The sequence below is a fragment of the Lissotriton vulgaris genome, chromosome 8 (assembly GCF_964263255.1).
Source record: "Lissotriton vulgaris chromosome 8, aLisVul1.2, whole genome shotgun sequence".
Classification (NCBI taxonomy): domain Eukaryota; kingdom Metazoa; phylum Chordata; class Amphibia; order Caudata; family Salamandridae; genus Lissotriton; species Lissotriton vulgaris.
In genome coordinates this window covers 980,750,237-980,766,391 of record NC_141696.1, presented here as the reverse complement: position 1 = coordinate 980,766,391, position 16,155 = coordinate 980,750,237, and the positions used below count along the sequence as shown (strand labels likewise).

Here is a 16,155-nt window from a genome sequence, read left to right as displayed (position 1 = left end):
AGGTTCAAATCCTGGTTGGTCTACTCAGCCTTTCATCCCTCTGAAGTAGATAAAATGAGTACCATTACATTGGGTAACAATAAATATCTGTTGTTCAGTGCCACGTTACCCTTGGGTGATTGTGCGCTATCAAAAATGCATTTTATGTTACTTGATGAAAAAAGCCCGGACTTTACGTTCTCCAGAATTCAGAGCTGCATTCCAAATCGTAATCTCAGAACAGCCCACCTCGACCTTTTAACGGTACCAAGATGTAAGAGGAAGAGTCTGGGTGGGGCTAGATTCTTGTGATTATCCCCCCCCCCCCGCCTCCACATGGTACTCCTTCCCCCCCACATTAGATCTGTAGCCAACTATGTGAGCTTCAGAAAACTCTTGCTGATTAAATAAGTATATTCTTCTTGGCTCTATTTTCACTGACAACTTTGAAAATCAATATCTCCAGTGCTACTCAATGGACATTTGTCATTCTGGTATCATATTGTTTATTAACATTTATATTATTTTTCCAAATTGGTATGGGATTTTCCTTGTATTGTGTTCTTACTTTATTGCTAGGGGTGTGCTGCATAAATTATTTAACATTGCCTCTTAGTTAAGCCTGACTGCGTTGTGCTAAGCTATAAGAGGGTGAAGCATGGGTTAATTTAGTGACTTTGTTTCCCCCCCTGTCAATATTTGTGGTGTTGTCTGAGTGGGGCTTCCACCCCCTCAAACAATAAAAACCATTTGAGAACACATATCTCATGTTTATGCCCTAATGATGAATGTTAGCAAACATATGCCTCTGCCTGATTATACTTTGTGGTTCGGATGAGCAAACCCACAAATCACTTAATAGTTAAGAGCATCAACACTTTCAAAACTACTTCTTACAATAGAATATCTAAGGTTGAACTAAATAGAGAACTTTTATGATGTCTATACTGAATACTTTGGGTCATATCTATCAAGCCTTTTTCCTGTTCGCAAGCGGGCCGATTCCCAGAATCGGCCCGCTTGTGATCGGGAAAAAGCCTTTTGGGATGTATCATTCCAAAAGGCCATCGCAAAATAGAGAATCGCAAAATTTGCGATTTCCTATTTTGCAAATGCATATAAGGAATCGCAAATTGGTGGTAATTTGTGATTTCCTAGAAAAAAATCATGTTTTTGCATTTTTCAAAATGCCAGGTGACACTCATACATACCCATAGGGCATGTATGTGCGTCACATGTGCACACATGCATATTGCAGGGGTGCAACAGTGTGTCCTTTTGACACCCTTGAAATTGCATTCACAATTTGCGAGTACCTAATGGATACTCGCAAATTGCGAATGTCTTTCCATTCAATCCTATGGGCCTCCAGGCCCATAGGAATGAATGGGAAGGTATTCCTTAATTGCTAATCGCAATTTGTGATTCACAATTAAGGAATACGTAGGAATCACAATTAATATTGCGACCCCTACATACATTTCAATTTGCGAGTCCTTGATTGCGATTCGCTAAAATTCGCTATTAAGGACTCACAAAACATATTTTTGATACATATGCCCCTTTGTGTGTAATTAGCATTCCTAATTAAGAAGTTTGTGGAACTACACCATTATTATCATATTTCTGAAAATGGTAATGATCCATCTCTTTTGTTGCTGTTTAAAGGACACAAGAGAAAGTCAGATTATAGTACTCCTGAAACTTTTCCGTCATTCATATACTGATCGCCAATTTTTTTGGCCTACTCAAAGGCTACTTGGAAAGTGGTCTCTAGAAAAAATGAAAAAAGTTAATTTGCATTTGCTACTTAACGATACATATAAAGTAGTACATGTCCCACTGTATGCGTAAAGAAATATATATGTTTTCTACATTTCAGTGTACGTCATGTTATTTTGAGATTGCTTCACAAAGAAGAGTAATATTATGAGTAACTGATTTTAGTAGTATTAGGAAAATACTTGGCAAAGGCAGCCGTAATGATGGTCCACAAAGTTTAACAATGTTATTTGGCGGATTTCTGTCAGGTTACCGTGCACAAAAATATTGTGCTGCCAACATATTGTAGCCTAAATATCTTTTACAAAAATATCATGAAGAACAGTAGAATAAGTGAGTATAGGTTTGCCATTCTAAACTCTATATCTACATATCTTGAAGATTTGTATATGCAGATTTGAAGTTACAAATACAAAATTTATACTTACCTATACATTCTTACCTTTACAACATTTTGGTAGCAGAAAGTGAGACTTATTTGCTCCATACTGTTTTTTTGGTGATTCTAAATTGTTTACCAAATTAAGGTTATATGTCTCAAATTTCTTTTTCCATTTCTGTTGTTTGTGTTTGTAAACCTGTGTTAGTGCTGCTGTGTACAAGATGATGTGGAAAATTATTAGTTATGCCTGCTTGGTGTACCTAACGTTCTACTTCTATGCAGGACATCTTTGCCATACTGGCTTTTAGTAAAGATGAAACCTTTGTCTGTGTTTCTACTCTGGCAAACAGTGGCGTAACAAAACTTGAGCCCCCCCTCCCCCGCAACGTAGGTGGATCCCCACCCCCCTCACCCCCCTCCACACTCTTGGGACCCAGTCAGGAGCTTTCAGGCCAGGCAACCTGCCGCCAGTGCACAGTGCGGGAGGGGGACCCCTGGAGCTTGGGCCCCCTCCTGCACTGCGGGGGCTATTGCTACACAGCTGCGGGCAAAGTGGAAGCATTATCACATATACTTGTATATGCACATTCGAATACATAACACTCTTTGTTTGCAGAAATCCAGAGGATTCAAGTTGTCAGAGCCTCAGGCAAATGCCTGGAGCGTGAGACTCCCATGTCCTCCTCTACCCATACATCACCAAGAAAATGGGAGGGTTTTGTTTACATCGACAACAGATCTCTTCACATGGCACTGGCATAAACTACAGTATCACTAGGGGGGTAGGGATTCAACACAGTGAAGGAGGGGGCCCACAGCAAAAACATTTATCATGTTCTTATTCCCTACGTGGGAAATGTCTTTAGAAGTGAATAATGCTCTTTTAGTACCCGCCCATTAAATATGGAGTCACTTATCACTCTAGAAATACCCTTCTTTTTTTAGAAATTCTTTTCCCTCTGCTTCGAAAGAGGGAGTGGCCTCACTAAAACCTTCGGAGTCCCTACAAAAGTCTGGCCTTGTGGGTGTTCCTTTCATTTTTCATTCATAAACCTACATCAGCTTACTGCTCTTTCCACAAACTGAAGACTACATAGAATCTGCCATACGTACACATCATGCGCAGTCACAAGTGAATTTTGCAGCCAGAGAAATCTGCACATTCTGATTCAGTGATTCTCAGTTTAGTATTTTTTAGCACAAATTCAATGGTTTGCGGACGTAAAAGACACAAAACGTTTCATGAAGCGAGCCCCTCGTGAATCCCCCAAAAAGTTTACGTTAATGTAGATCACAGTCGTATACTGATGACTAGTAAAGTTACTCTTCTCTTTGTGTATGAATACAGCACTTCATAAATAGCAACAAAATGGCGCAGTACCATAAAAACTAATCTCCCTCCACCAAATATTTATTGTCGGTATACAAATCTCTGCAGCACTTTCTGCATGCAGATTGTTGTGAAAATGTATAGTTTATTCCGTTTCCCATGGCTTGTCACAGAAAATAACTTTTCTGGACAGTCGTTTTGTCTTAAGATAAGCATCACATTGCCTCTGAAAATAATGGAACATCTTTATAAAAAAAAGTGATCCACTTGCTACATGATTAATACACATATCAGGTCATATTGAGCAGCTATAGAGATTGCATGATGCGAACAGTGGTGGCGGGCCACAAGCTACAGTTATTGTTTTCGGTCGAGGAAAGACCTGGCCTGGCAGTTCACACTGAACTGTTCCCATGGGGAGGAGGATCAAGACTGATTTGCATATGGCTGGGTTTAAAGAATAGCATGGGGAGCAAAACAACAATGGGGTGAATGTTTGACATTGTTCAGCGTTCTCTCCATCAATTGTTCTTTTGCATTTGCCACCCCGAGTGGGACGGGTATGTCCAGACGTGGGTCCTGTGCTCTCCATGCCACTGGAGTAAAACTATCCTGGCTGATGAGGGGTGAAACCCTGAAACCGGTCCGGGATGCTTGTTTCCGGTCCAGGGAGGACCTGGCATGGCAGTTCGGGCTGGACGGTTCCCAAGGGGAGCAGAGTCAAGAATGATTTGTATATGCCTGGGTTTAAACTGGAATGGCATGGGGAGCAAAAAAACGATGAATTTAGGCCCAGATGTCTGTACTGGGGTGAATGTTTGGCAATGTCCAGCATTCTGTCTATCAATTTTTCTTTTTTGCATTAGATTCAGTGCAGCTTAATATTATGAAAGCTTACACATCACATGGTAGCATTACTTACACTGCCTAAGTTAGCCTACAAGTGGTATGTAGCCCATTTCAACTCAAACAACATGTAGGATTCGTTGGATGTCACCTTTAGTAGCAGTGCAGCATTATGTAGTAACGAAATTCTACTAGTGTAAACCTACAGATGTTAAAAATGACAAGTGGATCCTGGCTATTGCTTCATAATTCTGCTATCAAGGATGTAAATACATAAAGTACCAGCATCTTTTGAAGGCGCCCAAGCAGCATGAGTGAGCGGATGAAAGACTACATTCTTGCACTGCCACACAAATGATCTCTAGGTGTGCAGATGATCCACACACAGTACAGTAGCGGACCTTGAAGTTGTGTTTGTAAGTCACAATGTGCCAAACGTTTGGAATTGTGTCAGTGGAGGTGAGTTATCACACTGGGCCTACACATTCCAAGTCCACATGTAACATAAGGTTTCAAAACAATCACCAGAAGGATACCAGAACCTGAACCGGGCTCCCTCATTGACTGGATGTATACTCGTCACCAACACCCTATGAAGACGGCCTGCTTAATATATGCCGATGAGGAGGACAAATTGCGGATCGGAGTGTGCATATTGTGAGTATTTACATGGCTACCAGATGTGCATGTAAAGTAGATGTGATTAATAAGGACATCATCATTCATCTATAAAAATGAGATCTGTATTTTGTTTAGTTAGCCGGAAACATTTGACGAGGTGGCATGCTTTGGGTGGAGCCACCTGGTCAAATCAAGGGTGGAACCAAGTCCACCCTCACCATTGGTGCTGCTTGCCCATGAAGACCATCTGGATGTCGGATTCCAATACTTTCGTCGGGAGATACTGGGTGGTCCGGGCTGATCTGGACCATCTTCTTTGAAAGTGGTGAGTAGCACATGCGCATGTGGGGATGGCGTGAGCAGCATCAGATGAACACAGCTGCCCATGAGCTTGTCTTCAGCTCTGTTATTCAACATTTGCATGGGTGACAGCTGACATCTATGGTTGCAGGTGAAAGACACTCTGCTCTATTGCATACATTTACACTTGCTGTTATATGATGTAGTATTGGATATAATCTTGGGAGCCAATGGGAAACAGGCTTGTGTAGATTGAACAGTAAGCATCTGATTCAGTCGTCAATAACCTGACTATCGCCTCTGCACATTTGTGTTGCATTTATGTTACTGTTAGACCTGCGGGTGTTCTTTTTGTTGTTCAATGTCATTTCCATTAATGTGTCTCTGACGTTTGTCCTTTTTGTGTTAAATATGCTATATGCTTACTAATAAAGTTTTTGCTTAATTTATAAGTTTAGCCTTTGAGTGGTTATTCTCAATGTGTACACGTGTTATTACTTTGTTATTGTTTTTTTATTAACATTGTTGAAGATGTGTCTCATTATCAATGAATATAGAGAGCATCATTTGCATATAAATGGGCTGCTGGTGTTTTTTGTCCCATGTTTACTCACATCTGTTTATCCGTAAGCATTTGCTGCTATGAATTATGCACTTTACATGTACACTAATGCTTTTGTACGCCAGCATGTTCGCGTTTTCTCACGTGGTAAGTGTAAGTACGTTGCCTGGAGAACGTACTATTTCTATGTTGTTAACATAACTCTTTGTGGACATAACCTTTCTTTTTCACAATATGTGTTTACAGACCTATTATGCATTTGTAATTTCGGTTAATGTCCTTTTTAAAAAGGTGATTAGTGAAGATTTCCCCTCTTGTTTTATGTTAAATGTTTACAGTATCATTTGTTTCTATATTTTCAAAACGTCTCCTTTTTTAGTAGGCCCTTTGTCTTCATAAATTTAAAATGTCACCCTTCAGTGGAGGTTTCTCTGCAACTGGAATCTCAGTTTCAGCAGTTGCTTCAGAGAAGACGATTTTTTCTAAAATGCTGCTTAAGGGGGGCTGCCATCTCAAGGGCTGTCCCCACTTTGATTCTGGGCCAAAGCCTTTAAAGAATATATCTGGGTTAAGGCAACCGTAGCCCTACACAGCATTCAGTATATAGAGAAACACCGAAAAGTGGTATGCTTTTCAGTTTGTCAAATATAAAATGGTTGCCAAATAAGTGAGATTAGACATGCTTGTGTTTATAATGTTGATATATATATTAACTGTTTAATTTAAAATTGCAGCAAGGATGAAAATTATGGGAAAGCCATCCTGAGCAGGTACAAGTCTGAAGACGCCTTGGACAGGTCTGTTATTTTTTTAATTTTCTATTCTTCAATGTACAATTCAAACTTCTTGCCCTTGCAATAGACCACAAGAGCATGGGCAATCCAAACACATTTTTCCGAATTTTATGAGGGATTGGCAGCTGTAGGAAGATTTATTTAATTTATTTTTATGTTGAATTTAGAAACAGCCCTCCATTATAACACCAGCTAAATTATGTTGGCCTAGTATGTATGTTGCAGTTATACCACAATAATCTAGATACAATTCCATAGTTAGAGTTTTGAAGAATGCAAGCTGTAGAGCCACTTCTCTTTAAGTGTCTGCCGACTGGTGCTAGAAATTAGAGTTGCATTATTGAAAGTTAGAACAGCACAGTTTGAAGTAACTTTCCACACTGTAGTTAATTTGTAGAGGGCCATTGTGATTGTGTTAGGGTATCCAGATTTGGAGGTTAGACATGCAGTCAAGAACTCCAGGAGGACAGTGTGGCAGGCACTGTGGTTCATTGTACAGCCTGATTCTTCCTCAAGGTTTGAAGAGTATGTTCAATAGACGTATCTATATAAAATACAATTGACTACAATGTTGCTTTCTGCATCAGCTCAATGGTAGGTGACTACTCTCAGTGCAGGTTGATGAATTCCTACATCTTTGTGGTCCATACAAAGCAGTCTATCTCAGTTTGCAGCTTTGAGTAATAGAATATGAGGGTCCGATTCACAAATATAAACTTAGACTTAAGTGTAAGTTACTACTTTTTGGCATACACTAAGGTAAGTTACTGCAAGTAACTTTACTACCAGCCGCGGTCGGTAGGGGAGTACTTGTCAGGGCGGTGACGTAGGGAGGGGGGGGGGGCAGGGTGGGAGGTAGTAATGTATGGATAATAGATGTTGGAAGGTAAGTAAACATATAAATACATCAAATTAATTTCGTTGCGTGCACCCCATTGCATTTGGGGATGCAGTGCACGCAACAAAATTCGTTTGATGTATTTATATGTTTACTTACCTGCAAACGTCCATTATCCATACATTACTATCTCCCACCCTGCCCCTCCCAGCCCCTACGTCACCGCCCCGACAGGTACTCCCCTACCGACCGCAGCTGTTTACTACTAGTAAATCGGCTAGTAGTAAAGTTACTAGTAGTAAAGTTACTACTAGTAAAATTAATAGTAGTAGAGGTACTAGCAGTAACTTATCTTTGTGAATACCAAAAAGTAGTAAACTTAACTGAAGTCTAAGTTTACTGCTTGTCTAAGTTTACTACTTTTTGGTATTCACAAAGTTAAGTTACTACTAGCAACTTACTACTAGTAATTTTACTAGTGGGAACTTTACTACTGTTAACTTTACTAGTAGTAAAGTTATTAGAAGTAACTTACCTTTGTGAATACCAAAAAGGAGAAAACTCAGACTTAAGTTTACCTTTGTGAATAGGGGCCTGAGTGCATTTAGCAAACTACGGTCAAATGCACAACTGTTACTGATTGTCTTGATACGGATCATTTTTTTTATCATTTTTGGAATGTCCGTGACGATTTTTCTAATTACTTACCGCTAGAAGTTCAGTGATTTAATTACAAATCTGTTTCCGGGAGGATTTTTATTGAACATTAAGCCACATTTTGTTTTTAGGCCAGTTCGATTGATGAATTGCACTTGGAGAAGGGCAGCTGTAGGAAAAAATTCACGTTTTACATTATTTGAGCCTAGCAGCATTACTTATATTCTGGTGTTAGGGAGTTTTACAATATTTTGTTTAACTTATACTTCTATGTGCTCAAGGAATTTTTAGATATGTTCAAAGGAATGCTCCCATTATATTTGAATAGAATTCTGTGCCGTTAACATGTGAATGAAGATTAACTATTCCATTATGGATGAGGTCTGAAAGGCTGGAGTAAATATATTTATTTATTTAACTGTGGTTTTGTACAGGGCAGGCATAACTCTAGGGTGTCAAAATGCTTTCTATAGGGGACATAGTTATGTAGATTAGCTTACAAGGTTAAAGCAATATTTCACTGACAGCATTAGGACATACTTATATACAGTTACTAGCAAAACAAAACATATACATGGGGTAACGAGCAAAGGATGAGTCTGGGGAGGTTCGGTGAACAAACATAACGTTTTCAGACAGCATTAATGAATTCCTCTTTGATCATCTCGGTTGATGCCCCATTAGTACATATTTGAAGGTCTTATTTCAGTATCCCTTTTAAGAACATAGGCGAGTCTGGAAATGTCTTCATCAGAGAAGCATGTATTGGACTGTAGTGACATAATGCCATTGAAACAGTCACATTTTAGTTTTATAGAATAACGGATGCATTAATGAAAACATTTGAACTTTTCAACAAAAAAAGTGAAATACTTTTACATTCGTTTTTTAAAGTTGTCCGTTTCTCAGTGCTACAAAATAACATCAAACTTATTTTTTCCTGGCATCGGGTCTATAGCTATGATGGAGTGGATACGAACAAGGTTATACACAATCGGTTCAAATCTGATGATGCCTTAAACAGGTAAAATCTATTTTTTTTTTAACACAGCAGTTAGCATTTGCACATGTGTATCACCAATGTAGGTACTGGTAAGTCATATCATGTATATCATAAACTTACTCTTGCTTATACTTGACATACCTTATACATTTCATGAAAATGGAGCTGGCACATTGAATCTGCCACATCACTGTCTCCACTTTCAGAAAGATTAATGAGTCAAAAAAAAGCAAGACTTACTAGCCCGACAAATTGACCGCATTGCATTAAATCATTCTTGTTAGGTGGACAATGGAGTTGTTCTTATTACACATTTCTTAGCTCACTGCCATTCTACCACGAATAAAACAAATAAATGCAACACACTAAATGAACAATCTGACCATCTGAAGTTTAGCAGAGCAGTAAAAACCTGCTTTGTTGCACACTGTTTTTTGACAGTCACTCTCTATTCACTCAGTCATTAATCTATAGTGTTAAAATTCACTTAGTAATTCATAACACCCACTGAAATATGCAAAAATATTTAACAAAATATTTCCTTCTTTTCTTTATTACTGACTACAGCTGAGAGGGGACATGAAATAGTAAGAAGAACTTATTTTGATCACCAATCACCTCTGTAGGCGAGTTAAGAGATGGAAATATTTGAAAACACTGACACAATTAGGTCAGCAGCACCCCAGCAATCGTAAATGACGTCATACAAAGCATATTTACCATATCTTGTACTGTCTAAATTTGTAAAAGTATTGAACATTTACTGATTTATTAAGATGGAAGCGATTTCAGAGGCTTAATCAAAATCAACAGGCAGAAAAGTATATCATCCAGACCTCTCATGTTTATGAGTCCTCATCATACATCACTCTATAGCCCACTACAGGATAATGTTAATCTCAGAAGTTTTCATAGGACTGTATCTTGCATAGCCATACCACTTTTCAGCTAGATAGTTTTCTAAAACCATATTAGAGGCAAGAGAGAACATTTTCAGAGTTGGTTCAAAGTTTGCCTCAAAAGATTGTATTAAAGCTTTCTGTTATGATTACATATAACAAAATAGTTCAATTGACAATTTGACTGAAAAGGAGACAACGAAGCTGTCTGAGATAGCTTTTTCCCAGTGTAAAGCAGACTTACAGTGGGATAAGCTGTGTTGTTCACGTGTAAAATGTGGTCAAGAGGCTAAGCCGCCAACTTTGGATTGTGGGGTCCTGGGCTTAAATCTCGGGTGCAGCACTTGATAGACAAATCACTCAAGCTTCTTGAGCCTAAATAAATGAAATTTAATGTAATTGTGAAACGTGTTATGTAAAGATCTGGGTGATGTAGATGATCTTGTATCATCACTCAAGGTCTCTGATAATGTATAGCATTCTCCAGGTAATTTCACAACATGTAATGTCAACTTGTATATACAATATGCATAATTATGATAAAAAAGATGTACATCTTATACAAGGCTTACTTATATTACCCCCATGAAAATTTCAACTATGATAGAAAGGCATGCAAGCCGTGGTGAGTATCATGGTATTAGCTACAAACATGCAATAGAAATTGGGTTATCATTCCAAAAAGTAGTATTTTTGGAAAGTTTGGAATATTCATACTCACTGAGTCTTGTTGTTTCTGCACTTTCATGAGCCCCTAATTAGCATTCAAATTCATGTATTACAAGTTATGTAAAAAGTGTGTGAAAGTACAACACTCAGTCAAGTTTTCAGAGAGTATGTAGAAATAGTGGTGCCATGAATGAAATAAAAGAATCATTTTCCTGGACAAATACTGCAGGTAAAAATAATCCAAAATTCCTCAACATTCCTAACATGTGATGTACGCAAGGGGCTAAGCCAACATAGTGTGTGAATAACATACAAGTATATTCAAACATCACAGCATGGTAACTTTGCACTCCGCCAAATTTTATGTGAATAGCCACCATGTTGCCATCTAGGCTCATGTATGGGAATTACTTATAATTTGATTCATTTACACATGTCAAACCATGTCTCTGTGAATCATCTGGATATATGTGTAATGGTACATGGTCTAAAGTATGAAATACGAAAAGAAAAGGGACCTGCTAAGAGTTTTTGGTTTTCGATATCCTGCTGAATTTGATAAAGAAGGGTTTACAAACTTCAAATATAATGGCGTGTATGGTCCAATGAAATATGTTGGTCAAGGAAAAAAATAGCTTCTGCCAGTCTTTTTCCTCCCGTTGGAGGCAATAACGTATCTGCATGAGCTTGATGGCCACTGCAGTATTGCCGTAGGGTGTAGCTATTCATGGTGGCTAATGTTGGGAGCATGACTTCTGAGAAGAAGCACTTAGGATCTGGAACTCTGGATCGAGACCACAAATACACAAGCACTAAATGTTTCTGGGGTGCAAACTGCTTATGTTGTTTCCTGTCTCATTTATGATGGTCTTATCTAGGTCACTAACATACATTTCAGTGTTTTAATACTGGTGTATGATGGTATTAACGATCTTGTGTACATCGACTTCTTTGAATCTTTTCTTTGTTTTTTTACAAAAGAGAACAATGCAAAAAATAAGTGGTTAAAATGCTCCAATATATATTTCCAACGTTAATTCTTATACTTGAAAGGATGTGCTTTAAGGGAATAACCCAAGTCCACTTTGACTGCTGCACTATGCTTTTATATAACCTCTTGCTTGCCTTTGTTAATTGCATCCAAAATGTCCACTTCCTATTAGTACTAAGGGTATGTATGTAACCTGCACACCACAGTTTGTGAAACCTAAATTCAATTTCTATTCAACAAATTGGTGCAGACCTGCTACCTGACTAGCCCCTGTCAGGTCTCTAGAATAACTGAACATTCAGACACCACTATGTCTCGTGCAGGAATGCACTGTTCAAACTTGCTCAGGTGCAAAAAGTTTTTTTAACACTCTTTCAAATCATATGTCTCAATGTGAACATATACAATTAAATCTTCATGAATTCCACTTTACCAAATATCATTATGATAAAAGGACAACAAGTTCAACATGCTTAGAATTCATTGTTTGTTTACTGTGATTTATAACAGTGCATGATTTTTCAGGTCTTCTCAGCTTATTTTGCAAACATATTAACAATTGATTCTCATTGAAAATACGGTTCAAATGTTCCTGACAAAATATCTAGCTAATGTAAAAACAAGACAGCAATTTCATCTGTACTTGCGTCGATTCCCAATGCATTTCGATGCCTCAGCATCTTCGTCAGGGGAATTACTGTGTGAAAAAATAATTATTTGAGAATAGTAACCATGTATCCTTATATTATCACATATCATTTTAAACACATATCTTATAAACACAAGTACACATTATGCCTATAAAAATAAAATACATTCTCTTGCTATATCCAAACATACCAGCTGCCCAAGCAATGGTGTGACGGTTCCTACTGTGGTATACCCTATACATGCCATCAAGTCCAGACTAGTGCAATCAACGTATGTGTCACATGAATCCAAAACAAAAGTATACATAAATGAAAAAGTGAATAAACGTACCCTCCAATCGGGTACTGTTGCTTATATCCAAATTCCGTAAAATGAACGACTTATCCTGCAAGCCAAAAACGGAGCTAACATGAATCTGTCTGTCCGTGTAAAATAGCCTCAGATATCTAGCATCAACATGGCAACATTAACTACTCACTTCCTGCTTTCAATGCGTTGGACTCAAGCCTTCTGTTTTCACTGTTCTACCTATGAAAACGAAAAAACTAGCTTTCCTAAATAAGTGTGGGTATTCCAGTTACTCCAAAAGCATTACGGCCTGGTCATCGTGATCCTGCTTGCTCTGTAAAATACCTTAAAAGTTCTCCCGCCTTGTAAACACTGTCTTCCCCGTTCACTCCAACGTGTGAAGAAACGCCGAGCTACAGCGTATCATGACGGGATGTGATTTAAAACCCATCATCAACATCGGACCTGTGTCCCCGCCCCCTATTTTTTAATCATTACAGCAAACCAACTTCGGTGTTTCTAATCATTTCTAAATTACTCTCTTAGATACGGTTTGCAAGATATGGAGAAAACATGTTTATGAATTTCCTATTAGTAAACATGCAAAGGGGGCGCTGTCCTTTCCGTTTGTACTAACTGTATATGAATATTCCCAAACATTCCCATTTTCTTTCCATTTTAGATGTTTTGGGCATCAACTGACATAGGCATACTATAAGAATAGTACAAGAGTACTACTTTATGTTCTCCAACATGCCTTTGATAATAGGCCCCAATATGCCAGCTGTGATAGGACTGACATTGAAAAGAAATGTATTAAATGGAATAGCAGCCACCTCTAGTGCACTTAGACAACTATTTAATTTACTGAGAATTATGCACCTCTCCGGTGCCTTTATGTACTTTATTAAATGGGAAAGTATTACAAAAAATGTTCAAATGCAGTACGAGTAAATCCAGGAAAAATGTCTCAAGAATCCGAATTCCTTATTCAAATTCCAGCTTAAACTTCGATTTAGCCTGGACGAATGGATGGATGAATGAATCACAAATGTCTTGCAGGTGATAGCTGAGTTATGACACAGCAGGAGTGTAGACGTGTACATGTTTATGCACCAGTTGGACTAAAATTGTGTTTTTCATCTCACTCGCTGGAGGGCCATCGAGTCACCCTAAATGGGATGTTGACTGTGAGTCCTGAGAATGAGTGGCTGTCAATACATTTCTGACTTACAAGCAGATCATCGCTGGTCTAGGTTTGGAGATTGAAATCAGACAGGGGCAGGGCCGGACTGAGAACCAAAACCGGCCCTGGCAAAGTGGTCGACCGGCCAATTGGGGGTGCGAACAAGCTCTTTGCCAGGGCCGGTTTTTGGCCGATTTTATAACAGGGCCGATTTTGCAGCCATGCTGCAAAAACGGCCCTGTAACAAAAACGGCCCCCAAGGCTCCAAACCGGCCCCCACCCTTGCGGCGCACCAGGGGATTGCCCGGAGCTCGCAATGGCCAGTCCGGGCCTGGGCAGGGGGAGATGTCAAATGTGTGTTAGGGAGAACAGTTCCCAGAAGGACCACATGATTCAAGCGTGTGCACTAGAATATTCATGCTACAACTCTCAGCCGAAATAATTGCTTCTAATTACAGAGCGAGGAGGTAGAACGCTGAACAGGACCACCTAGTATCAATTTGATAGTCAACAGTCTGTAAAGGCAGACATCATATACCAATCCAACCAAGTACAAGGAAACTTTGCCTATTGGGAGGAGCATTGCCAACACCATAAACAGGCCGTACCCACTTTGGTGGCATGTGATGCAAATGGTTAAATCATGATATTATTGCTGGTTTTCTTCAGGGTCAGCCTGACTATTCTGCCACTCTGGCATTTAGTCAGGATACTGCGGGCTATGCTTTCAACAACAAGATTGACTGCCATGACACAAATAGGTCCCCATGGACCTACTCTATTCACTCTTCCTGTAGTATGTGGCCTCTTTGAAAATGTTTGACAAGGCTGATTTTGGCTTCCAGTTCGGCCCTGGTTTTCATCTTGACTGGCCTCTGTAGATGTGCTTAGGAGTGAGGGGATGAAAAAAGATGGGAAGATGGCAGAAAAGAATTTCAAGTAGGGCTTAATTTTGTGGGACTGATGAGGGGTCTTGGTGTTCGATTATGATATTAACATATTGCTACATTCTTAAAAAAGAACAGTGGCCCAGATGGCCTAACCTATTTTGTAGGCAAAACGCTCTGGTTAGCAAAATAGGTGGTTTTGCGTCCGTAACATAGGGTTTCCCAATGTACCAATACTATTATAGCAAGGTGTAAACTTTTATTGACCCCAAATATGGGATTGTGAATGTATACCAATTGGCAGTTTGGAAGTGGTGGGATGTAGGGGGTCTCTTCCAAATTGTGGATCGGTACCATATGTATAAATGGTTTAAACCAGAATTCCTTTTGCAATCCATTAACAATTATTGATTCATAGGTTGTGGTGGTAACATATTTGCAAAGGGAAAGAGTCCCCTTCTGACCTTTTCTCTTTTGGAGGCATAGGCAGCGACCAAGGGCTCCCTGCAAATTCTCTGAGAAACTTTTTTGACAAAGAACAGGAAAGTCGACTCCTTTGAAAAACATACTTCGTTTAAAAGCAATCACAGACATTCTGGTCCACTGACCATTGCTGGCCACCATACAATCTGATTGTGGCCAATCAGATTGAATTACAATTTGCAACCTACCTAATAAATTTTAATTAAGAAGGATGGATTGAGACTCCATCCAGTTTAGAATTTTGTGAACCAATGTTTCAGTACATAGGCTGGTTCACAAAATTCCACACTGGTCATAAATATACTGGTAGAATATTACGACCATTTATTGCGACCAGTGCAATGATACATCTGGCTGTTATAAACTTAAATGTATAACCAGTAACATGTAACCAGTGTGAATATTTGAGCCAATGACATGCAATAGGATGACACGCACTAAATGCCTTGTGAAACAGAATTCAATTGTATACTGTAATGTAACCCTTTTCTGTGTTTGCTGTTCTTATAACCTACCTCCCAGATATGTACACGCCAGGTCCCTAAAACCGGCGACACAGATGCCTAGCCACTCAGAGAGCAATCTCATTTACCACCAAAGGAAGCTAAGTGGTTTCTGAAACTAGTAATCCGAGTGGATGGCAGTGATTAAAATTGATGGGATGTGTTCACGCTGTAAATCGAGCCCGAGGAGCCACTTCACATTGTAATGTTCCCTCGCCGGACCTGCTGAACTGACATTGTTTTACTGCCATCTTGCGTCGTCACGTGAGCGTAATGATTTGCGTGTTGACATGGTAACGTGCTCCCCTGAGGGCTGCGCTTACACTGTTTTGCCCTTGTCTTGTCGGTAAATTCTTGTTTGAAGTCTAACATTAATGACTGGCATTGTGTTAAGATGACAGCGCCTGCTGCTAATAATTCAGAGAATTATGCCACTCGACGCACACGAGGATACTCTAGGTTGCCGAGGCTCCCTGGGCAGCGTTTGGTGTGTACATGTTTCAG

At 39.3% G+C, this 16,155-nt stretch overlaps 1 protein-coding gene across 6 annotated transcripts in view; it reads left to right on the top strand.

The window, feature by feature from the left end:
• SCEL (sciellin) overlaps positions 1-16,155 on the top strand; it is a 444,440-nt gene that overhangs the window by 76,873 nt on the left and 351,412 nt on the right. For 4 of the 6 annotated variants that reach the window (XM_086934828.1, XM_086934829.1, XM_086934826.1 and 1 more), the window contains exons 4-5: positions 6,537-6,599; positions 9,050-9,115. The exons of the other annotated variants lie outside the window; for them this stretch is intronic. In XM_086934828.1, the coding sequence (XP_086790954.1) occupies positions 6,537-6,599; positions 9,050-9,115 (129 nt within the window). The remainder of the gene's footprint in view (positions 1-6,536; positions 6,600-9,049; positions 9,116-16,155) is intronic. 6 annotated transcript variants of the gene reach the window in all.